The sequence below is a fragment of the Hippoglossus stenolepis genome, chromosome 10 (genome assembly GCF_022539355.2).
Source record: "Hippoglossus stenolepis isolate QCI-W04-F060 chromosome 10, HSTE1.2, whole genome shotgun sequence".
Classification (NCBI taxonomy): Eukaryota; Metazoa; Chordata; class Actinopteri; order Pleuronectiformes; family Pleuronectidae; genus Hippoglossus; species Hippoglossus stenolepis.
The window spans coordinates 6,744,333-6,769,256 of record NC_061492.1 but is presented as its reverse complement, the minus strand read 5'-3'; the positions used below and the strand labels follow the sequence as shown (position 1 = coordinate 6,769,256).

The 24,924-nt window shown below is 43.7% G+C and overlaps 2 protein-coding genes and 1 long non-coding RNA gene across 8 annotated transcripts in view; 2 read left to right on the top strand and 1 right to left on the bottom strand.

Moving 5' to 3' along the window:
- The window catches only part of LOC118116839 (plastin-1), an 11,075-nt gene extending 3,918 nt beyond the window's left edge, over positions 1–7,157 (top strand). For all 4 annotated transcript variants that reach the window (XM_035168767.2, XM_035168766.2, XM_035168765.2 and 1 more), the window contains 14 exons: positions 249–409; positions 501–630; positions 2,085–2,217; positions 2,648–2,729; positions 2,957–3,122; positions 3,407–3,549; positions 3,644–3,739; positions 4,314–4,515; positions 4,722–4,800; positions 5,349–5,463; positions 5,554–5,687; positions 5,813–5,936; positions 6,017–6,150; positions 6,247–7,157. In XM_035168767.2, the coding sequence (XP_035024658.1) occupies positions 249–409; positions 501–630; positions 2,085–2,217; positions 2,648–2,729; positions 2,957–3,122; positions 3,407–3,549; positions 3,644–3,739; positions 4,314–4,515; positions 4,722–4,800; positions 5,349–5,463; positions 5,554–5,687; positions 5,813–5,936; positions 6,017–6,150; positions 6,247–6,385 (1,838 nt within the window). In that variant the 3' untranslated portion in view covers positions 6,386–7,157. The remainder of the gene's footprint in view (positions 1–248; positions 410–500; positions 631–2,084; positions 2,218–2,647; positions 2,730–2,956; positions 3,123–3,406; positions 3,550–3,643; positions 3,740–4,313; positions 4,516–4,721; positions 4,801–5,348; positions 5,464–5,553; positions 5,688–5,812; positions 5,937–6,016; positions 6,151–6,246) is intronic.
- On the bottom strand, positions 5,314–8,322 carry LOC118116841. Its single transcript, XR_004697697.2, has 3 exons — positions 7,983–8,322; positions 5,995–6,381; positions 5,314–5,894 (listed from the first exon to the last, which is right to left on the bottom strand). It is a non-coding gene; the product is annotated as an uncharacterized LOC118116841 (long non-coding RNA).
- On the top strand, positions 7,907–24,924 carry atr (ATR serine/threonine kinase). Of its 3 annotated transcripts, none has more exons than XM_035168764.2 (48): positions 7,907–8,104; positions 8,226–8,317; positions 9,014–9,166; positions 9,278–10,182; positions 10,284–10,426; positions 10,884–11,060; positions 11,191–11,354; positions 11,504–11,656; positions 11,818–12,016; positions 12,095–12,351; positions 12,470–12,666; positions 12,837–12,937; positions 13,034–13,205; positions 13,339–13,494; positions 13,573–13,767; positions 13,919–14,014; positions 14,141–14,230; positions 14,572–14,667; positions 14,831–14,961; positions 15,177–15,320; positions 15,616–15,709; positions 15,788–15,913; positions 16,079–16,285; positions 16,410–16,523; positions 16,743–16,858; positions 17,124–17,244; positions 17,361–17,498; positions 17,621–17,792; positions 17,950–18,116; positions 18,205–18,369; positions 18,475–18,566; positions 18,702–18,793; positions 18,880–19,057; positions 19,153–19,338; positions 19,695–19,854; positions 20,042–20,221; positions 20,410–20,552; positions 20,662–20,759; positions 20,853–21,082; positions 21,190–21,324; positions 21,721–21,921; positions 22,029–22,172; positions 22,597–22,747; positions 22,827–22,983; positions 23,135–23,288; positions 23,962–24,113; positions 24,285–24,390; positions 24,521–24,924. In XM_035168764.2, the coding sequence occupies exons 1-48, from the start codon at positions 8,052–8,054 to the stop codon at positions 24,692–24,694; spliced, it is 7,827 nt and encodes a 2,608-aa protein (XP_035024655.1). In that variant the 5' UTR covers positions 7,907–8,051; the 3' UTR covers positions 24,695–24,924. The 3 variants fall into 3 exon arrangements, with proteins under 3 accessions (XP_035024655.1, XP_035024654.1, XP_035024653.1); XM_035168763.2 differs by having other exon boundaries at positions 18,702–18,805; XM_035168762.2 differs by having other exon boundaries at positions 15,586–15,709; positions 18,702–18,805.

Genomic DNA, 24,924 nt, shown 5'->3' with positions numbered 1-24,924 from the left:
TCTTAATAACATTTCCATATTAAATATAGTACCTGACCTGTTGGCCCCTTCTTTGTTCCTACTTTTATCATCCATCATTTTTATAAATAGTTATTTGACTCTTTAGTTCCAGATGAATATTTGTGAAGCTTCATTAACCTGTGTGTGTGTGTGTGTGTGTGTGTGTGTGTGTGTGTGTGTGTGTGTGTGTGTGTGTGTGTGTGTGTGTGTGTGTGTGTGCTTCTGTGTCTCTGTCTATTAAAATTCAGATATTGATAAGAGTGGCTTCGTGAGTGACTTCGAGCTTCAGGAGCTGTTCAGAGAGGCGGGTTTCTCCCTGCCCGGCTACAAGGTGCGAGAGATCATGGAGACCTTCATCGCCGGAGACACCAACAAGGACGAGAAGATCAGCTTCGAGGAGTTTGTTTCAGTAAGTTCTGACGCTGCGTGATATGCGAGCAAATATATGGACGAGTGCATGCAACCCCACGCACGGAGTAACACGGGCTGTTCACGCTCAGATCTATCAGGAGCTGAAGAGCAAAACGTTGAGTGAGACGTTCAGGAAAACCATCACGAGGAGAGACGGGATCCGATCCTTTGGGGGATTGTCAAAGATCTCCAGTGAGGGAACGCAGCACTCCTACTCTGGTGAGTGAGAGGATGCTGTGTGTGTGTGTGTGTGTGTGTGTGTGTGTGTGTGTGTGTGTGTGTGTGTGTGTGTGTGTGTGTGTGTGTGTGTGTGTGTGTGTGTGAAAGATTACTTGAAAACAACAGGATGGATTTCCATGAAACTTGGTGAAAGGATGAAGTATGGGTCAGGAAAGAACCCATTAAAATTTGGTGGGGATCTGGATTTTTTCCTTTTAATTTCTTTCAAAATAGCGTTTTTCAATATTTTCACCGTTTATCCCACGGACTAATTCATGGATGTCAGTGAAATATTTGGTGCAGCTTGATTGAAAGTAAGGGAACTGTTTGGCCCTGGTGGAGGAACTGTGTGCTCTACTGAGTGCCATCCTAGTTTCTACATTAAAACCCCAGGAAACTCTCGCAGCTGTTCTGCAGGTATTTCTAGAAACCTTAAAGATAAAAAGATTTTGGACCCCGTTTTCTAAGTTGTTTATCTTTCTCTTAACCCTGTGATAATTAAATAATCTGTGACCCATCACACTCTGACCTGAGTTTTCCAGCTTTACGACTACAGCAAACATTTTTATCATACTTTATAGCTTTATAGTGACAACTGCTACCAGACCTGGAGCCTTCGTGGTATTTAAACAAGGTTAAACATTTTTGATAGCTGTGATTTCACTGATCCAAATGACCTCGCGGGTGTGTTTTAAAGAACCCACTGTTTTATGTGAGATATAATGCTGAGCTGAAATTGTTCAACAGGCATAAAGGTGCATTTGTGATCAGGTGAATGTTTAACTGTGTGAAAAATGTTGTGCACAATTCATGAATTGGGGCCATAATGATTAGTCTCCCTGTTTAGCAGTAGTTGTAAAAAAGTAAGTGTTGATGAACAAATTTGGTAACAACTCTCTCTCCTCCCTTGGGGAAAACTATACGTGTCACAGGAGAAACAATAATTTACAATTATGGGAACAAAATGTACATTAAAAACACTTAAAATGTCTTTTAACTGCATACAAAAAATATTTGGTGTGTTATGAACCATTTTATAAATGTTAAATGACTGAGTAAAATATTATGTGCAAAAAGGGTTAGGGTTAGGGTTAGGTATTAGGTATTAGGTATTAGGTATTAGGCATTAGGTATTAGGTATAAGTATTTTCTTTATCAGAAAGTAATAAAAAAATGTGTATTACTCTTGCCCAATAACCACAGTGGACTCTACACACTGCTTGTTTTGACTTTGCAATATTTTTGATCAATAATCTATAACCCATACACACAAAGAAGAGCAGAAAAAATGTCTACAGTGGAGAAGCTGGAATCAGTAATTGTTTTTAATGAATGTTTTAAAAGCGGAAATCTAATCAACTAATGTGACTGTGTGTGTGTGTGTGTGTGTGTGTGTGTGTGTGTGTGTGTGTGTGTGTGTGTGTGTGTGTGTGTGTGTGTGTGTGTGTGTTCAGATGAGGAGAAGGTGGCTTTCGTCAACTGGATCAACAAAGCTTTGGACAGAGATGCAGACTGTGAATATCTGCTGCCCATGAACCCAAACGATGAAAGTCTCTTCAACTCCGTCCGTGATGGAATCCTGCTCTGGTAAAACACACACACACACACACACACACACCTACTAACATTGCCATGACACTCTCCATACACTACATACAGTTATACAGTTAAATGTTTTTTAAATGGCCACTGGAGTCATTAACTGATTTCATATGAAGATGAAATACGGCTTCTGATGCAACTTATCTGATGACAGAAATCACTTGAATGAACCTTAATCGTTTGTTACATATTATATCGTCAATGTCAACTCTGCTACTAGAAAGCAAGCATGGGCTTTGATAACAGAGGTTAAAGCAGGAATGGTGTGATCCTGGTTTTATTGTAGTTTTATGGCAATGGAGTCATTCCTCCCTCCCTTCCTCATATCACACAGGGATTGTTCACCTCTGGAATTTGATCCAACAATCATCTCTCTTTATTTCACACATGCTCACTCTCTCTGTTCCCTATTCAGCAAAATGATCAACCTGTCTCAGCCGGACACGATTGACGAAAGAGTCATCAACACAAAGAAACTCACCACCTTCAAAATGACCGTGAGTGGCGGCTTTTTCGTACATTCACAGTAACCGTGACACAAACACGGCTAATTACAAAGCAAAGCTGCTCATGCATCACGACAAACACGTAAAGAGTAAGACGAAAAAACAGTAAAAGCCGGATTATCAATTAAATAAAAAGTCATAAAGTAGTTCAAACTAATTCATTTTGCTGCTGTAAAGTTGAATGAACATGTCCGTGTATGATTGGATGGATTTTGCAGGAAAACCTGGTCCTGGCTCTGAACTCCGCGTCAGCGATCGGCTGCATGGTGGTGAGCATAGACGCCCTTGATCTGATGGCTGGGAAACCCCATCTGGTGATGGGCCTGCTCTGGCAGATTATCAAAGTTGGTCTGTTTGCTGATATAGAAGTCAGCAAGAACGAAGGTCAGCACGCACTAATAACTTTAATTTTAATCATTGATCAAAATTGTTGCAGGATAAATCCTGCTGATCAGCTACTCATTGATTTGACCTATTATTCAGCTGTAACAGTGCTCATGCTTGAATTTAACAAATAAAGACGAACTGGACAATAAATAATCCATGAATAAATGTGCCATTGTGTCCAAAAAAACATAAAACTGTGATACTTTTACTGTTCACTATCAATTTCCACTGAAAGTCTCGTGCTTTAATTTGAAACTAACTGCCCTTCTCTGTGTTTCCAGCTCTAATCGGACTTCTGAAAGAGGGAGAACAACTGGACGAACTACTGTCTCTGTCCCCCGAGGACCTGCTGCTTCACTGGGTCAACCATCATCTCCGCAACGCAGAGACGCAAACAATCAGCAACTTCAGTGAAGACATCACGGTGCCCTGCGGAACACACACACACAAACACACACACATGCAGTTACACAAAGGGAGACATGAGTGTGACCCTCTCTTGTACTGCGACCGTGCAGGACTCTCGGGCCTACTTCCACCTGTTGGACCAGATCGCTTCCTGTGGAAAGCACGACTCCAAGATGAGGGTCAGAATCGACATGAGCGGCCTAAATGTAAGTCTGACTGTTTTCAGGTAATGGGAAATGTGAAGATAAAAACTGAAACACACGCCGACAAATGCAATAGGGTGAGTATTTAGTTTGAAAGTCTAATTTTGGTGTTACTGGATGGATTTCCAGGAAACGTGGTGAAAGGCTGGGACAAGGGAATTCTAAGAAACCTTTACATTTTGGTGTGGATCTGCTCAAACGGGCGGATTCAGGCTTTTTTTTGTTTTACTTTGTGAGTTGAGTCCAGTTTTTTTGGGGACATTTTCCACTGTTTTCCCAGAGAATAATTCATGGATCTCGTTGAAACTTGTATTTATGGAGTTGATATCTACAGCATGAGTGTGCACAGTTTGGTGCAGCTTGATTGCAATATGCCTTGTCAGGGGGTATTTTTTGGGGGTATATGTCGGGGGTATTTTATCTGTTATTTGTCCTTGTATCCCTCTCTGTTTCATCATCCTGCAGATATAGTTAATGTTATTGACAGTTAATGACGTGACCTCCCTATTGGACTCTAGTGTGGTTGCCTGTGTTGTCTGTGCATTGACAGACGTTTCTGTTTCCTGTGTCTGTGTAGGAGTTTGATTTGGAGCAGAGGGCCGAGCTGATGCTGCAGCAGGCGGACCGGCTGGACTGCAGACAGTTCGTTTCCGCCTACGACGTCACATCTGGAAACAGCAAACTCAACTTGGCCTTTGTGGCCTACCTGTACAACATGCATCCCACTCTGGAGAGAAGTCAGATTCAAATCAACGGCATAGAGACCGCACACATAGTGGGTAAGATACACAAAACCAAGATTAAATACTGACTCTCCAGTCACTCAGTTCATTAGCCAATAAATAGTTGAAAATAATGGAGGTTTCAGGGTGGGACGGGTTACAGCAGCCATAAATCTATATCAACTGTATGTAGGCGATAGCTGACCTCAGCTGTATGAGAACAGCAGGTCAGAAACTTGATTATAGTCATTATGTCTTTACAGGTGAGTCCAAAGAAGAGAAAACATTTCGCAACTGGATGAACTCTCTGGGCGTCTCTCCTTATGTGAACCACCTGTACTGGTATGTCATCAGTTACACATCAGTGTGATCCACTTCATCTGAAGAGATGATGATACTTAACATTCCTGTTTGTTTTTACACCTCGACTGACCAGTATGACAGACGTGTGTTGGGACATTTGTTGTCTGGATAGTTTATAAATCTGGTGAACAACATTATAATGTCCTCTTTAAACACTCTGATGAATATGTTTGAATACAAATTCTTTTTATATATATCTACATGTTTGTTGCTTTCTTTGTTATTGTTTTGTTCTTGATTTCTCTTTCTGAATTAGTTTTGAATGGTGTCATGTAAACAAAGAATTATATACAAATTATTTAATTATTATTACACCAGTAATAGTAAGATTAGCAGTAGCACATAATTCTATTCAGACTTTTAACAGTGAGTTCAGTATCTTGGTGAAAGGTTAAAGCTGAATGTTATTACTTTTACAGCTACACTTATCAACATCCAGTTTGAAGTGGTTATTGTAAATCTCACAGAATGCCTTGAGGGAATTTCTTCAAATTTGGTACAAATGTTTATTTGTTTGTCTTTTGCAGTGACCTGTGTGATGGTTTGGTGATTCTGCAGCTTTATGAGAAAGTTAATGTCCCTGTGAACTGGAAGAAAGTCAACAACCCTCCTTATCCAATCCTGGGTGCAAAAATGAAGAAGGTACAACAACCTTCAAACACACAAGAGCAACAAAACACATTAAAACACTTTTGTTGTTAAATAAAAAAAAAATGTCATACATGTTTGTAGCTGGAGAACTGTAACTATGCCGTTGACCTGGGCCGGAACGTGGCTCATTTCTCTCTGGTTGGTATCGGAGGAGAAAACATAAACGCGGGCAGCAGCATGCACACCCTGGCACTGGTCTGGCAGCTGATGAGGAGGTACGTGTGTCGTACGGAGTCGTGGGACATTGCACTGGCTGTAGAACGGGTGTTTTGGAAAGACGGATTGTCCATTTTCATCCTTTGTACGGTGTCAGTCATCACTCCTGCTTGTGATCCTTCAGGTACACAGTGCTGGTGTTGTCAGATTTGGGCGATGGAGAAAAGGTTGGAGATCAGATCATCCTCAGCTGGGTCAACACCACGCTGAGCCAGAAACAGAAGGACACACAGATCAGCAGCTTCAAGGTGTGTGTGTGTGTGTGTGGGAGAGTTTTATTATGTAAAAAATATGGCTGCTTTTAACCTCATTTCCCTGTTCTCTGCAGGACAAACTGATCAGCACCAGTATGCCAGTGATTGACCTGATCGATGCCATCGCTCCCGGCACAGTCAAGTGGGACATGGTGAAGAGAGGAGAGGAGAGAGCGCTGAAGAATGACGATAAACTCAACAACGCCAAGTAAAACAAAAGAAGAGTTGTAATTGTTGCCTTTTCTCGTTGTATTTTTCACTCAATCATTGTCTCCTAACTCCTCCCTCTTCCTGCTCTTCTCAGGTACGCCATCTCACTGGCCCGTAAGATCGGAGCGCGTGTTTATGCGCTGCCTGATGATTTGGTGGAGGTCAATCCCAAGATGGTGCTGACGCTGTTCGCCTGCCTCATGGGCCACAGTTTGAAAAAGGCCAACCGCTGAAAAGCAAACAAAGAAGAAAGCAGACATGAACAAACCTGGGAACCAAATATCAATATGAGTCATGACAGCATTTCGTTTCCATTCGCTATCTTTATCTTCTTCAAATCTTTGTCATGTCCATGTAATCCCTTTTTCTTTGACCTTTGACCTTGTTGAGATCACTCAACAGTTTATATTCTGCTCAAATTTGAAAATAATTTCGCACCAGCAAAAAGAAAAACACTGCATTTGTTTATCTGTGATTAGGCTGCTAATTGTTCTTGGCTGTATCATATTTAATATGACGTAACATCTTCTTACTGCTGCAATACACATACATGACCCTCTTCTTTAAGTCTGTAAATGTTGTGCATTGAATGTTGCTATTTAATTATTAAAAAACGTAAAATGTTATGAGTATCATTGTATATGTGTGTTATTTGAACTTGTAGAGGTTTATAACAAATGTTAGTACATACAAATAGAACTAATGCCATGTGTCTGTAAAATTAGCCTATACAAATAATCTTTAAAATAGGAACAGTTCACTTGAAAATCTATTAAACTTACTAAAGTAAAAATCAAAAAACTAAAAACAGTGAATTCATATTTTGTTCTGCATCTTGATTAAATAGTATTTGTACTATTTTGTGTGAAAGTTGCCTGTTGATTTGGTCTGAATTGTATTTATTGCTGTAACCATAATACACATTTCAAGTAAATGACACTTTTACCTGTTTGAATAAAGAAGAAAACATTTACTCATGTCAATAAAAACAAATACTCAACTGCTTTTGGAAAGGTAGCACAAGGTGTGATCTTTGGTGTGGTGTACAAATAATATACAATACAAAATATATAATATATATCTCAGCAAAACAAATCAAGGCAAAAATGTAGCACAAAATATTTTCCTGCCCGGCAGGCCGCCTGTTGTTGTTGTTGTTGTTGTTGTTTTTACAATATTTATTATCCATTTAATACTCACTCCTATCTGTGGAATTCAATGGCTAATGTGAAATGCATTCCACTGTATATATTCTGTTTTAATTATCTATATAATTTATATTATATTTCTATTTTATACTTCCTTGCTCTTCTATTGCATGTTTACTTATTTATTACTTTTACCATTGTCTATTTTTTGACTTTCCCTATTATAACTGCACCACAGCAAATCCCCCCATTGTGGGATCATTTTATCTTTTCTTAGTAGCAGTAATTGATGATCAAAATCATTGTATATACACAGTATACACAGTATACACAGTATAAGTACTTCGAGCTCCTCTGAACCTCAGATTACCGTAATCGACCATCAATTGCGCACTCGAAAACGAGAGGCAGCCCCGCGGCCCCCGCCCTCAGTCAGTATCTCATTATAATTAGATAGTAAGTCATGATAATAAGATAGTAAGTCATTATTTTGAGAAAGTTTGTCGTTATAAAGATTTACAGGATTCTTTAATTTTTTCATCACAGTGGCGGAAATGGGCTTCCATAGTTTTGACCCTCGGAGGCTGCCGTACCAAAAACGTCATTTTGGAGCGAAAAGTATTTTTGAAACACTTGACAGGATCATGTCCGGATGCACATGGACCTGCGGCGTCAAAGTTACCGGACGAATACTCCGTAGAATGTCTCGAAGAAGTCGCTAAAGCACCGACGGCCCGAGCTGCTTGAGAACATGGAGGGACTCGAGATGTCCGCGATGATTCCGGCTCTGCAGGAGCTCGCGAGGTCAGTGCCCGGCTCCGCTCCGCTAAGCTAAGCTGCTAACGACATGTCAGAGGGCTAATGGACGTGTTGTTGTTGTTGTTGTCATTGTCATTGTCATTGTCATTGTTGTTGTCATCTGCAGCTCCGGTGCCGCAGAGTACGAGCAGGCGGTGCAGAAACCTCGACAGATCCTGTGTCAGTTCATTGACAGGATACTGACGGATGTGGATGTCGGTGAGTCCCAGCAACAGCAACAGCAACAGACAGGAGGGGGGGGGGGGACACAGTGACAGGGACAGCTGAGATCTACTGTCTCACACCACTTCTGGTTACAGATGTAAAAGCTTCGGGTGGAAAACTTTAAACAATGTACTTTTTTAATGTCCTCGTGGGTTTTGTTTACTAATTCACTTCTGCTCAGGACATGTTTATGTCTAGATTTGTCTTCAAGATTCTTCAAGAGTCAGATCTAGCCATGCTCAAAGCACAAATTAAATATATACAATTAAACTTAAAGTAATGAAATAAAATATACACCTAAATATAAATTATGAACTAAAATAAAGTAGCTTACTGAGTAGAATGAATGAATGAGAATCTAATACTGATTAGTGGTATAGTGCAAATGTTACGAGCTGCAATTTTATGGCAGTTTAGAGGAGTCTATAGTTAAGTTGTGTGCTGTTTGTCCAGTTTAAATGTCCGGAGTAAGTTTTATTCATTTTATTTTATTTATTCATTTGATTGTTTTAGTCGTGAATGCCGTTCGTGGATAAATTACTTTGAGTGATTACCAGATATATATGTTTTTTTCTCTCATTCCAATTCTAATCTGGAAATCCAGCCTGTGACCGTTCAGATGTGTCTCGCAAACCATTGGGATTAGATCAACCAGTTTGATCATCTGATTGGATGTGTGTATTCTTCCAGTTGCTCTGGGGCTGAATAAAAAGTCCAGTTCGGAGCCAGCCTGTGTGATGCTTCTGGACTTTGTGCAGCATATAGTCAAATCCTCGTCTCTGATGTTCGCCAATCCTGCCTGCCAGCCTGCGGAGTATCCAGACACCACACAGAGCTGCAATGGTAGGACGTGGTTCTTAAAGAGCTGCAATGTTAAGATCAACATTTCTGAGGTCAAAATATATAAAAGTGTGGTTATTTGTGTTTTCTTCCTTTCTCTCCCCGTTGATTCAGACTTCAGTAAGTGGGTGGCCGTGCGTTTGCTTCGCGTGGCAGCAGCTCCGGACTGTGACGTCATCCACGGCCGCGTCTCTGCTGTGTTGTGCTCTTTGCTTCACACCCTGAGAGTCAGAGCACCGTTCATCTTCAGCCACATCACTCAGGAATTTGTCTATCTGGCCCAGGACCTCGGCAACATTCTGTACGCCCACGTCGTCACACTCGCCGGACAGGGACACTCTGTGGGTGTGCACACACAGAACCGATGGCCTGTGACACTCGAATGCTTCGGTATCTCCCCTGGTTGCGCCTCCTCGTACCTCACCCCTTCTCCTCTTGTGCTCTCCTCGCCTGCTGCGCTGGAGTCGCTGACTGCCGTGACGATCGGTATCATTACTGACGCCCTCAGGGGTGTGGTTTCCCGTCGTGACCTGAGTGCGGCCTGGGAGACGGCCTGCTCCGTCCTCGCCAACGGCAACACCAGGCTGAGAAAGCTCTCCATGGTGATGCTGAGGCGACTGGTGGAGCTGGGAGGGTTTCCTGAGAGGCAAGGCCCTGAGTTCTTCACAGCCTACCATCAGCTGCTGGAAACACACGCGACAGCAAACACCGGCTCAGATGAGAAACAACCCTATGACGGGGAGCTGCTACACCTGACTCGCCGTGTGTTTCAGTCGCCCGCTGCCTCTCACACACACTTTGAGCCCATCTATCTCTCGCAGATGTTTGAGTGTGTGTGCACTCTTGGAGGAACAGGCGTCCAGTTAGGGACAGAGGTGACTGAATCACTTTGTCTGCTGTTCAGCTTCTTACTGTCTGTTGCCCCAGTTTATGAGGGTGCTGCGTCATTAAGGAGGCAGCGAGTCACGGAGGTCTGCAGGATGCTGGCACGCACCGTTGGGACAGAAAATCAAGCTGAGGCACGGTTTTGTTCTTTGAGTTTTATCTTTTGAAAATCTCTCACTGTTGTTTATTATCTGTCACAAGTCTTTACACGGTCTGTTTTTCACGTGCTCTGCAGTGCGCGGAGGGATTCCTCCGAGCCGCACTAAAGGCCGAGACAGCTCTGGTGATGCAGAAGTCAGGAGATGGAGAGTCCGCTGCCAAGAAATCCTGCAAATCAGCCATCAGCTCTGTCGGCAAAACAACCAAAACATCATCAGCGTAAGTTCAGGGGTCCAGCTTTTTATATAAGCTTGTTGCAAAACATGCTATAGTGCACCATATCATATCGGACTATAAAATACAACACAGTGGATTATCCACAGGTGGTTTTGCCATCAGTTTCAATCATATGGGGAGTAAAAGAGGATGAGGCAAGACAACCTAACAAATTGTGCTCCTGTGTGGCATTTAGTTTTGTACTTAGAAAGAGGGATTCTCAATTAAACTTCTTTGATCATTTATCATCTCCTGATTCTTGTGATGAAGATGTGAAGAGGTCTGTTTGTGAACATATTATATTACAGTTTTAACTATGGCATACATTTTAACCAATAAATATGTAATTAATAATTTTTTTCAGGCAAAAGCAAATGAAACGTGTATTTGCTCTCCTAGTGATTAGTCCGAATACACAAGTTCTCTTCATTTAAAACTTTATGTGTCTCCGTGTCCTAAGGGAGCTGGACATGCGTGTCCAGAGCGAGGTGTGGGCTGTGGTGAACAGTCGGCTGGAGGAGCTGCTGACGCTTCTGAACTCGGACTCTGCCGAACCTGAGACCCAGGAGACTCTCTGTGCTCTGGAGGGTCTCGCCCTCACCCTCCACCTGGCAGCCCTCTGCTCCTCGCCCACCAGGTAATACACCAACGTTTACACACGCGGTCACTCTAGCGCACTTTTATTTTTATCTTTTGTCTCTTACACAGAAAATATCAACTTTCTCTTTTAAGTGGCTCATTCTTTCTGTCTCTTTCTCTGTCAACAGTTCCTCTCCTCCCCTCTGGGTGTCCTCTGAGACTCTGGGCAGAGCTCTGAAGAGCTGTCAGTCAGTGTTAGAAGGAGGCTCTCAACCCGTCACAAACCAGAACTACTTTCAGTCTGCTGTCCAGACGACTGTCGAGGTCCTGGACTCTATCGTGTTCCTTAAGAGTATGGACAAACACACATGCAAAACACATGTTGTTCTGGTTTTATGTCACAATAATAATAATAATTTCCGGTTATTTTTTACCAATAATATCCAATATTGATTTTACAAGGAAACCTTTCTCCACCCTCCTGTGTATGTGTGAGTATAGTGAGCGGTCAGAGTGAGGACGGACTCCAGCGGCGTGTGTGTGCTCTGTTATCACTTCCCTGGGTGTGTGAGAACAAGTCGGTCTCCGCCTACAAGGGTTCAGGATTCCCCTCCTGGCTTTCTGCCATGGCTCAGAGACTGAGCTTCTGTTACTGTGAGTATTTAACAATAAAACGTTTGATTAGTTTGTTGTCACCCGTAGCTGATGTCTCAAATCAATTTAACAATCACTCATTAACATCCAGATTTAAAATTATTTCAAAAAGCTATGATATCACTGTGAAAACCTGATGTCAAACCGGTTTGTCTCTCCAGCACCTGAGGTCCAGGTGGACTGTGTGTCGCTCCTGGCCGTCCTGCACCGTGGTGTGTGTGAGAAATGGCGCGTGTGTGTGTTTTCCAAGGCGCTGCAGAGTCCAGAGGAGGTGGTGAGAGCGGCGGCAGTCAGGGCCTTCCCGCTCCTGCTTCACCACCTGGGAAACACGCATCACAACCTCATCAGCAGTTCTCTGCTGTACGTAAACTCCCTAACTTTTCATTGTTGAATTTACCTTTTGCAGTATGATTTATTTAATGTTATAAACTATTTCAGTTCCATGTTGGACGACAGTTCGGAGCAGGTGAGGACGGAGCTTGCCCGGATCATTGGTCAGCTGAGCTGCATCCAAACAGATCTCTCCCTGCTCAGTGACACTCAGGTGGCGTCCTCCTGTCTCCCCAAAAACCTTTGTCTCCGCCTCAGCCTCGCAGCAGAGCATGCTGGGAATGCTTGTCCATCCCTCAAAGCAACTTTTATCAGACCCTTTCTGCCATTGCTCAGAGAGCAAACTCCAAGTAGTGTCAAACAAGGTATTTCAAGTTTTTCCATTTGATATTTTTATGATTTGATTCAATATAATTATTCACAGCAGTACATAAGAAGCATCATAAGACGCTTCATTTTTAATTATGCATTTCACTGTCCCAGCTTTCCTAGAAGCTCTGCCTCATCTCTGCCAACATGTGAATCTGATTGGTGGAGACAGTGACTCTGGTGCAGTTCTCTGTGCTCTGATTGGTCTGATGGAGGACAAGGATCCAGTGGTCAGAATACGCTTTAGCCAATCAGTGTGTTTCCTGCTGACAGAGAGCAGCAGAAACTCAGAGCAGAGCTCTCTGAATGAGGTGATTGACACTCAGTTGTTAACATTTAAAAACACATATTTCATTATAGATATATTATAATGAGAACAAAATATTCAGTATAATTTAACTTTTTGGGCTTTAACCTTGCTTTTTTTTATAATTAGCGAATGACAGTGAGGTTGATTGTTTGTATCTTCTGACGATCTCAGCTCCTGGTCGCTCGTCTTAAGGAAGCATTCAACAACGCGAAACTCAACAGAGATGATGACCTGCGCAACACTCTCATCCTGACCACTGGAGAGATTGGCAGGTAGAGATTTTATTATCCAGTATTATCATCAAATACCACATTTCTGAAAAGACTGGTTAAATCGGTAGTTTTCCCGTCCCTCTCCTCTTCTGTCAGAGCCTCTCAGGGTAGTTTGGTGTCGTTCTCTCTGCTGCGGCTGCTTCACTGTCTGCTCTCCAAGTCGTCCCCGGTGTCTGTGGCCGCTTACGCTCAGATCAGAGCTCTGGCCACGGCCAAAGGCCTTAAACTACAAACTCTCTTCAGTCAGTACAAGAACCCAATTTGCCAGGTATAAAATCAGCTCATATTCAAAGCAGAATTTACTATTGGAAAGATTTTAGATCCCCCAGTTAATACTACTGTGAATAATAACTAATGTAATCAACATCCTGCCATTAGTTGTCTGTTCTCCTCTGTTTTAGTTCCTGGTGGAGTCGCTGCACTCGCGTCATGCAGCGGCCCTGCGGAGCACACCTGACCAGGGCAGCGAGTCAGCCAATCAGAAAGAACTGGCCCTGGACATCCTGGCTCAGATCGCCCACGCTTTTGACTTCCCAGACCTCCACCGCTTCCTCACTGTATGTGCAGTCCACGCATATAAGCATTCCCACAGATACAGTTTGCCTGAATGTTTTTGTGCTTGTGTGTACTTGTAGCGGACGCTCCAGGTGCTGCTGCCCTACCTGGCAGCTAAGGCGAGCTCTACAGGCTCCGCCCTCATCCGTACATTGGCCAATGAGCTTAAGGCGAACAGGAGAGAGATCCTGATCAACAACTTCAAATACATCTTCAGTCATCTGGTGTGTTCCTGCACCAAGGAGGAGCTGGAGAGGGCCTTCCACTACCTAGAGGTATTAATAATACTCACTATTCTTCAATAAAGACTCAACTTCAAGCACCTCCAGGCTGATAAATAATGCAAATATTTTAGAATGGTTGTCCTCCATCGTAATTGATGTGATTGCCAGACTGATTTATATTTGTTTCCCAAATGTTCAACAGAGTGAGACAGAGATTGAACTGGGCTCTCTGCTCAGACAGGACTTCCAGGGTCTCCACAACGAGCTGCTGCTGCGTCTGGGAGAGCACTACCAGCAGGTCCATAAACGTTCCCCTACAAATTCAACATTTTTCAGTCTATATTCAAGCACATACATATCAGTGACAGGCTTTTAAAACTAAATATTGTTAACGCATATGTTTTGACATTTCTACGTACCGTAGGTATTCAATGGGCTGGCAATCCTGGCGTCCTTTGCAACCAACGAAGACCCGTACCAGGGTCCCCGAGACATCACTACCCCAGAACGCATGGTTGGTTCCCGCCTTATCTTTTGCTTTAACGTGAATATTTAATTTATTTTAATTCAATTTTAACAGACGTGGTCAAAATTAATTAAATTCTACTTTTCAACAAACAACAGCAGATTTTTAATGCATCATAGTAGTGTCACACAAAAAAAACACTCTAACATATTCACACTTTTGAAAAATCTCTCTGTTCTAACCTGTACATGCGCATAGTGTTTTATAGACACACAATTTGTTTACATTTCATTTTATTCTAAAAAGTAGGAAATGAATTACCAACTAATCAATAAATATACCTCAACTTTTTTACTATATTTTCCTCACTTGTCTGTTCTTTGTGGCAGGCGGATTACCTTCAGCCAAAGCTGCTGGGAATTCTTGCCTTTTTCAACATGCAGCTGCTCAGCTCCAGTGCAGGAGAGAAGGATCGCAAAAAGCTGGTGAGTCATCCGCTGCTGGGAACTAACTAAATAATGTAATGAGGCACTGATAGATTTGAATATATTTAGTGAAAATAAACCAAATCTTTGTATCCGAGAGGACAAGCGTTTCTCTTTGAATGGTTCAAAAACAGCACTGACCTGTTTGCTGCTTTCTGTTCAGGCTTTGACGAGTGTGATGGCTCTAATGCGACTCATGGGCTCCAAACATATCAGCTCTGTCAGAGTGAAGATGATGACGACGCTCCGCACCAGCCTCCGATACAGAGAGGACTTCCCTCTGCTCTGCTGCCAGTCCGTACACACTCACTCACACTCACACACACACACACACACACACACACACACACACACACACACACACACACACACACACACACACACACACACACATTTACAGACTTTTTAGAACTTATTACATAACAACTGACTCAATCGACCATATCTAAGCTGTGTTTTGTCACATGCTGTCCTTCATAAAACCTTGAACAAATCAACTATCTTCACAGGACGTGGGATTGTTTTGTGAGGAGTGTGGAGCCTGCACACCTGGGTCCTCTACTGAGTCATGTCATCGTTGCTCTCCTCCCACTGATTCCTCTGCAGCCCAAAGAAACGGCTGCTATTGTCCGCTTCCTCATCATGGAGCACAGGTAAGACGCACAAACATTTATTATCCCCTCTTTTAAAGGCTATTGATCACCATTTTATCAGTGCACACAGCTTTTGTCCGGAAATTATACAGTGACCTGTGTAGTGTGTCGTCCACTTTACAGAATAGTTCTGTATGAATGTGTGTATTAATGGGTGAATGTGACGTGTCCTGTAAAGTGTTGTGAGTGGTCAATAAGTCTGGGATAGTACTACATAAATACATTGCTTTAATATTCTAGAAAATACCTTACTTTTATCTAACAGCGGTGATTTAAGAGAGTCAATCTGTCACAGGGAAGAAGTCAACGACTACCTCCATGAGATTTACTTTCTACCAGATCACCCGGAGTTAAAGGACATCCACAGTGTGCTGCAGGATTACAAGAAGGTCAGCATGGACAGAAGGTCATGATAAATAGAATAAAGGATGGTGCAACAAATGGTGAAATGTCATGTGTGCCTCCAGCTGACAGCCAGCAGCAGTGACCTGGTGGCAGCTCTGCAGCTCTCGATGAGAGCCGTCCAACATGAAAACGTTGACGTCAGGATTCATGCACTCACGAGTCTCCGGGATATGATGCACAGTGATCAGGTAAAAAAAAACTCACTGACGCACATTGTAAAACCATCTCAGCTCAGCAGCGTACGCTTGTTGGTTGTATACCACTTGCACGCCTATGTTGCCACAGTCCTGCAAACGTTAAATTAGCCGTACTGTGCAGTAAAAGCTTTTTGTGTGTGTGTGTGTGCGCTGCAGGAGTGGCTGCTGCGGCAGGTGTGTGCGAGTGAGGCGGTGGAGCCAGTCATCTCCAGCTTGGTGTCGGTGCTGCTGAAGGGCTGCCAGGACTCGTCCCCAGAGGCTCGGCTCCTCTGTGGGGAGTGTCTCGGGGAGCTGGGAGCGGTGGACCCGGGGCGTCTGGACCTGTCTCACACACACACTCATGGCGACCGCAACACATTTACGGTATTCTTCGTTCTTCTCTACACCATAAATACACACACAAAGAGTTTATTTAAAGATTAGTAATTGCCTAAAAATGAAGTTCTTTAGGAAACCACACGTAAATATTTACTTTCCTCTGTTAAAGAGTGGAGTCGAGGATCTCAACTTTGCCCACGATCTGCTGACTGAACTCACCAGAACTTTCCTGGCTTATGCTGATGATGTGAGAGCTCAGGACTCTGCTGCTTATGCAATTCAGGTACACACACACACACACACACACACACACACACACACACACACACACACACACACACACACACACACACACACACACACACACACACACACACACACACACACACACACACACACACACACACACACACACACACGTACACTTACTTTAGAAATTCATTAGCTCTTATTTGTTTGTCAACTTTTCTGTCTCTTTTGTCTCTTTTCATGTGCACTTCAGGAGCTGCTGTCCATCTTTGAATGTCGTGAGGGACGGAGCGATTCTCCGGGTCGTCGCCTGTGGAGGAGATTCCCAGAGCAGATCCAAGAAATACTGGAACCTCACCTCAACAGCAGGTATTCAAGTTTTCACACACACGGACGTCCAGTACATTTTCTCTGATCTTTTCTTCTAATGTTTCACATAATTCTGGAGATAAAATCCTTGAGTCAAAGTTATTGTTCTTCCTCTCGTATCTCCCCCCTCCCTGCCACCGTTTTACCTTCAATCCCTCCATTAATCTCTATTGTAGTATATTTACACATCATTTATTATTCCACCGTCTCCTTTCCTCACTCCTTTCTTAATTTCCCACTCCATCTTGTCCCCCTCCACCTGCAGATATAAGAGCAGCCAGAAGGAAGTGAACTGGTCTAAACTGAAGAAACCAGTGTACTTAAGTAGCAGAGGCAGCAGGTTCTCTGATTGGTCGGCCACCTGGGCTGGATATCTCATCAGCAAGGTTAGCAGAGCTCTTTTTGTGTAGATCCAAACAAAATGGGTTCGTCTCAACAGCGACATGAACTGTTCCGTCAAGTCTGAGGTTTTAGGAGCTGGATTTGTGTGTTTTTTTTCCAGGTGAGACATGAGCTGGCCGGTAAGGTGTTCACCTGCTGTAGCTTCATCATTAAGCACGACTACAAGGTCACAATCTACCTGCTGCCTCACGTTCTGCTCTACATGCTGCTGGGCTGCACGCCTGCAGAGCAACTGGAGGTGAGCACACGACACACACACACACACACACACACACACACACACACACACACACACACACACACACACACACACACACAAGAAATTAAGAAGTCGCCCGACAATAACACCTCTTCATCCAGGTAACGGAGGAGATGCTGGCCGTACTGACGGAGGGTGATGGTCGAGGGAGGGTGTGTGTCCAGGAGACGGCCTCGAGCCTATCACAGCTCAGCATTCAGACTGTGTTCAGTATGTTGTCTCACCTCACTCAGTGGAGCCGCCACATCCTCTACTCCAAACCAAAACACAACGGTAAGACACACACTCGCACTGATCTCTAGTCTGTGAGGTTTTACTTTGAAATGATTAAACCCTTTTGTTTGTAGGACTGTTTTTACAACTGTATGTAAGTGAATCTCTCTGTTGTTCACTGAGCTCCTCCATCATTTGATAAAATGCATTTTCCCAGAGAGTGGGGATTATCAGCGTGTGGTGGCCTTCCTGAAGGGTATTCCACAGGACGTCCTGGCTAAGGCCTCTCTGCGATCCAAAGCATACACTCGTGCCCTCATGCACTTTGAAGCTTACATCCTGGAAAACAAAGAGAACATCCAGGACCATCTCACCTTCCTGCAGGTCAGTCACTAATGATCTCACTTTTATTTTTGAAAGTTTGAGCAAGTTCTGGCTGAAGTGAAGATGTTTTATTAATTTGCTGCTGCAGACGCTTTACGCTGCGATGCATGAGCCCGATGGAGTGAGGGGGGTCAACGCCCTGAGGAGGGAGGAGCCGTCGCTACGGGAACAGATACTGGAGCACGAGAGCATCGGGCTGCTCCGAGACGCCACCGCCTGCTACGACCGGGCTATACAACTGGAGTCGGATCAGGTACACGCACACGCACACGCACACGCACACGCACACACACACACGTTTGTATCTTTCTTGAAGTCTTTCCCTGTTTGATCAATTTCATTCTGCCTCTGTGTAAAGATTGGTCACTATCACGGGGTGATGACCTCTATGCTCGGCCTGGGTCAGTTGTCCACAGTCATCACTCAGGTTAATGGAGTACTGGCCAACAAGTGAGGAACACACACACACACACACACACACACACACACACACACACTTTAAAACAACCCAACATATCAGTTATGGCCCAGATTCCATGTTTGTCATTAAACTCGCTGTGATGTAACTAACGTGTTCCCACTTAGGCACCAGTGGAAGTCGGAGCTGAACACTTACAGAGTGGAGGCAGCCTGGAAGCTCGGAAAATGGGACCTGCTGGAGGATTACTTACCTTCAAGTGAGAAAAAAGGTATTTGAGCTCTCATTGTTGTTGACTTCTATTTGACACAAAGCAAGAAAAATGCCTACCTTTTGTGTCTGCAGACCGTCACTCCAGTACGTGGGGCGTCCGCCTCGGCCAGTTGCTGTTGTCGGCTAAGAAGCAGGACGCTGAGACTTTCTACGAGAAGCTGAAGGTTGTGAGGAAGGAACAGGTCGTCCCTCTGTCTGCAGCCAGCTATGAGTGTGGAACCTACCAGAGAGGATATGAGTATCTTGTGAGGTCTGTGTGTACATTTCTAGAATCCATAATATTAAACTTTTAATTTGTCTTTGCAAAGATTTGTGTTTATTTTTTAAACCTGTCTGTGTGTTTAGGCTCCACATGCTGAGCGAGTTGGAGCACAGTTTTACTGAGCTGCAGAAACAGAGGGAACACTCTGCCCCCAGTCTCAGCCAGCTGCCTCCCCATTGGTCAGATCGTCTGGAGATGACCCAGAATTCCTTTAGGGCCAAGGAGCCAATCCTGGCTTTCCGTCGTGCTTTGCTCAGCCTGGGATCAGAGTAAGGACACAGGAACCTCTGCAGGAACCCAGACACACATTACGACTTGAATCACATCTCTTACAGCTCGTGCAGCTCTGCCTGCATTATGTGTCTCTGCACTTTTCCTTCTGAATTCATCTTAAGAGATGTCTGAACGATGTGGCTCTCTATCTTGAACTTGTCGGTGTTTATTTCATAGATAATTATTATTATTATACCTTTTTTCTTACCTGCCATGAAGTCAGCGAGACAAACACAACAATCATTTCCTTCTTGTGCATAAATTCAGACTCCTTTCTTTTTCTGTTGAGTTAAAGCTGCTATTCAAGTCCAGGCCACAAATCACAAACCTGGTCCTTGTGTTTGCTCTGCAGATCTGTGTGTAAGGAGCTGGTCGGCGAGTGCTGGCTTCAAAGTGCCCGAGTGGCCAGGAAGGCAGGACACCACCAGACGGCGTTCAACGCTCTTCTGAACGCAGAGAACACACATCTGGCCGAGCTGGTTACCGAGAAGGCCAAGTGGCTTTGGTCCAAGGTATTAACAACCTACAATATATATTCAACACCACATTTTGCATCTGTCAGTATTTAGTGTGTCTAACTGACCCTGTTTTGCACCAGCGTTTAAACTTAAATGTCCATTTTCATCAGTTTAGTTGTTCTGTAAGTTGAATTACATTTCTACACACACAATAAACCATTCTGTGTTCGCCTGTCGTCAGGGCGATGTGCACCAGGCTCTGATCGTCTTGCAAAAGGGTGTGGCCCAGTGTTTTCCCGAAGACGAGTCCCTCACAGACCCCCGCATCCTGCAGACCAAAGGCAAGGCCATGCTGCTGGTGGGACGCTTCATGGAGGAGACGGCCAACTTCGAGTCCAACGCCATCATGAAGGCGTATAAGGTAACAGTCCCACACAGGAAGTTGAAGGCTCTGCTATCGTGCATAAGAACAATTCATGTTCCGCTGAGTTTTGAGTCAAGCGTGAGTCGTACTTTACCCACAAACAGCCGAGGCAGTAAATATTACAGGCCATCGCTCATGTTAATTTTTTAACAAAGGATTTCAAGTTTGTCTTTTGTGTTTTTTAGGATGTGACAAACCTTCTGCCTGAGTGGGAGGATGGAAACTTCTACCTTGCCAAATACTACGACAAAGTGATGCCAATGGTGACTGACAACAAGCTGGAGAAACAGGGGAACCTGATCCGATACATTGTCACATACTTTGGAAAGTAGGAACAGATTCAATGTTAATTTATTGCGATAGAAGCTGAGTAAATGCTGTTCTAACCTTATTCGACTCTTCACCACCCATTTCATTTGGATTATTCCCCTTTCCAGAGCTTTGCAGTTTGGAAACCAGTACATCTACCAGGCCATGCCCCGCATGTTGTCTCTCTGGTTGGACTTTGGAGCCAAAGTGTGTGAATGTGAGAAAGGTGGGTGTGATGCTTCCAGTCCTCGGCTAACTCACTTTAGCTTTTCTTCGGCTGTTAACGACGATATCCTCCCCACACATCTCTCCTCCTCAGCGGGCCGAGCAGACAGACAGATGCGCCAGGAGCTGAGTAAAATCAACGCAGCGGTGAGCGAGCACTGTGCCAACTTGGCGCCGTACCAATTCTTGACCGCCTTCTCCCAGCTCATTTCCCGGGTGTGTCACTCCAGTGACGAGGTCTTCACTGTCCTCATCGCGATCGTGGCCAAAGTCTTCCTGGCGTACCCCCAGCAGGCCATGTGGCTAATGACTGCTGTGTCCAAGGTGTGTGTGTGTGTGACATAAACTTACAAGACAACTAAATAGCTTTTCTGATAATTATTACATGAACACCTGACTGTGTGTGTGTTTGTATTTTTTTTTTCTTCCAGTCTTCCTACCCCATGCGTATGAACCGCTGTAATCAGATTCTTAAAAAAGCGATAAGTCTCAAGAAGTCGTTGGAGAAGTTCATTGGAGACGCCAACAGACTGACTGACAAGCTGTTGGAGCTCTGCAACAAGCCGGTATACACACACACACACACACACACACACACACACACACACACACACACACACACACACACACACACACACACACACACACACACACACACACACACACACACACACACACACACACACACACACACACACAAACACACACACACACACATGAGATATATGTTAAAATAACAGTTACAGTTACAAACTTAATCCTAACAAGAAAAACAGAAGTTTATTATAAAAGTATTGATATTTTCTACATTGCACATACTCAAGCCACAACAATATAAATATAGTTCACATAATTTGAAATCTCACTATAAAATCTATATGTGGAACAAAACATTTCATCGGTACAGACAATATTAGATCAGATTGGCTAAAAGTAGCTGGTTTTTTAACTGCGTCCTCCAGGTGGACGGTAACAGCACCACCCTCAGCATGGGCGTCCACTTCAAGCAGCTGAAACGTCTGGTGGAGGAGCCGACCTTCAGCCAGATTCTGATCCCACTGCAGTCGGTGCTCATCCCCACGCTGCCCTCGACGGGAGGAACCAACACGCAGCACGACGCCTTCCCCGGTCACTGGGCCTACCTGGACGGCTTTGAAGACACTGTAAGAGAAAGAGAAAGCGACGGTGTTGGTTGTTGTCATCGTGTATATATTTTGGTTGTAAATCCTCTTGACGTGGTATTTGCTGCATAACTCTGCTGTATGTGCAGGTGGAGATCTTGGCCTCCTTACAGAAGCCTAAGAAGATCAGCCTGAAGGGGTCGGACGGGCGCAGCTACACCATGATGTGTAAACCCAAAGACGATCTGAGGAAGGACTGCAGACTCATGGAGTTCAACTGCCTCATCAACAAGGTGCGTGTCAGATTTAGTATAAGTGTATACAAATAAATTAATCAAGAAAGAAAGAAAAACAAGAATTAACAAATAACTTCACCTGTAGTATTCAAGAAGAGATTCAATGGAAAAAACCTTTTCCGTCATATGTACTATTATATTTATTAGTATATCAATCTATACATACTTGAAAAAGAAAAATACAATAAACCAATAACATTTTCTGTTATTTAAAGAAGAAGAAAAGCTTCCCTGCTGCTTTAAACATGATTATTCTGACAGAGGAACTCAGTGGTACAACTTTTACTAGTTAACTTCACCTCCGGATTTGTATTTTGGAGTCAACACTTTTCTTGCGCGTTGAATAAAAACTGAACAATACTAGAGCGGTGTTTGTACAATGTGCACACGTTTTGTATTGAGTGTGTCCGTGTATGTGCAGTGCCTTCGCAAAGATGCTGAGTCGAGGCGGAGGGAGCTGCACATCTGTACCTACGCCGTGATTCCCCTCAATGAGGAGTGTGGCATCATCGAATGGGTCAACAACACCGCTGGACTTCGACACATTCTCACCAAACTGTATAAGGAGAGAGGTACATGGAGCCTAAAAGTCAGGGCACATGTAAACACACTGTCTGCTTTATAAATGTTGAGTTCAATGTGTGTTTTTAGGTATCTACTTGTCAGGTAAAGAGCTCAGGAAGCTCATTCTGCCAAAGGCGGCTCCCTTTGAGGAGAAGCTCCGCATCCACAAGGAGGTACTGTGTGCTCGACACCCCCCTGTATTCCACGAGTGGTTTCTCAGGACCTTCCCGGACCCCACGTCATGGTACGACCCGCTTCAACATCTCGCCATTTTTTTAAAAAGCCATGTTTAAAATCTTGTGATGTCATGTTGCCGCTTTTGAGAGGGAGAGGTGTTAGTTGTGGAGCATTTGGATGTTTATAAATTTGATAAATCACATTGCAATTGTTCACAGGTACAGCAGTCGCTCCGCGTACTGCCGCTCCACTGCTGTGATGTCAATGGTGGGATACATCCTGGGTCTGGGAGATCGCCACGGAGAAAATATCCTGTTTGACGCTTTCACTGGGGAATGTGTTCACGTCGACTTCAACTGCCTCTTTAACAAGGTTTGTCTTAGCTTCACTATTCCTTGAAGTGTTTGACTGAGTGTTTGCTGTTGTTTATATCTCCATTAGCACATACTTCTTTACAGTGAAAGCTTTGTAGTAGTTCTGGGGGGCGAGACTTTCATCTCACTGCAGATTATGTGTACTTATTCTTGACTTTTTATTCGTCTTATGCTCTTGTGGTTTGACTGTTTTGTGTGCTACTGGATGCCTAAATTTCCTTTGGGATCAATAAAGTATATTTTTATTTATTTATCTCTCTACCTTAACTATCTAACTGATATTTAGAAGTAATCTATGTTTCACATTTTGAATTATTCATTTCACTCCTCTTGGTTTGTTTGATTGTCAGCAAGATAACACAAAACCTATCTGACAGATAGGACTACAAAACCTGGTAGAAGAATGCGATATGGATCAGGGAAGAACCCATTAAAGTTTTGGAGCAGATCTGGCATTTTCCTTGATTTTTCATCGAATAATTCATGGATCTTGATGAAAAAAATCAGCCATATTTAGTGAACTGATATCTATGAGTGTGTGCTATTTGGTGCAGCTTGATTGATTTTAAGGCAACTGTTGGGCCTTTTATATATTTTCATGTTCAACCATTCCCGTTGTCTCTCACCTCACTGCATTTCTCCATCATGCTCCTTCTCTCCCTCTCCACTAGGGGGAGACATTTGATGTGCCTGAGGTTGTTCCCTTCCGTCTGACCCAGAACATGGTCCACGCTATGGGACCCATGGGCACCGAAGGCCTCTTCAGACAAGCCTGCGAGGTCACACTGAGGCTGATGAGAGACCAGAGGGAGCCGCTCATGAGGTTTTCAGTCAAAGCATCAATTAGCAAACTAAATTTAGATTTAAGATCATATTGAAATCTGCGTTTTTCTCATTTACTTGACCCTTAATACTTGATTGTCTGTCACCCAGGTACTTATGTATCATCAAGATTTCTAAACTCCATATGTCTGTATTTATTTCTTCCTCTAAGTGTGCTCAAGACCTTCCTTCACGACCCGCTGGTGGAGTGGAGCAAACAAGCAAAAGGACTTTCCAAAGCTCAGGCCAACGAGACTGGAGAGATAGTTAATGAAAAGGTGTGCGCATCTGGAAGTGTATTTCTATGCATTCACAGCAGCACGCAGGTCCAACAGGATCCATAAATGTCAGGTTTTCGGTGTTATTCGCACTGAATTGGGTTTTATTTTGTCTCTCCTTCCGTGCCAGGCTAAAACCCACGTGTGTGACATCGAGCAGCGTCTGCAGGGGGTGATAAAGAGCAGGAACAAAGTGCTGGGTCTGCCTCTGTCCATAGAGGGACACGTCCACTACCTCATACAGGAAGCTACAGACGACAAACTGCTGTGTCAGATGTATCTGGGTTGGGGGCCCTACCTGTAAAACACACATCTACATTTACAAAATGTAAGAGCAGCATTTTGAAGACAGGCCGGGAGAATTAAGGATTCTTTTCTGTGACTAAATGCCTGCAAGTGCAAAGATGTATTTACACATATGTTTTGCAATAAGAGCTAAATATTCCCTACGTTAAAGTTTCCTGTTTTCTGGAAACACCATATTTTTGTTGCACTCCTGTACAGTCTCTTGTAATAAAATACATGTTTTCCTAA

What these genes read in the sequence shown, in the direction of transcription:
- atr (XM_035168762.2), top strand. Translation starts at nt 8,052, where the DNA reads ATGGAGGGACTCGAGATGTCCGCGATGATTCCGGCTCTGCAGGAGCTC. An exon ending in GCTCTGCAGGAGCTCGCGAG is followed by an intron (nt 8,105 to 8,225) that starts GTCAGTGCCCGG and finishes TGTCATCTGCAG; the next exon opens with CTCCGGTGCCGCAGAGTACG. An exon ending in ACCACTGGAGAGATTGGCAG is followed by an intron (nt 12,938 to 13,033) that starts GTAGAGATTTTA and finishes CTCTTCTGTCAG; the next exon opens with AGCCTCTCAGGGTAGTTTGG.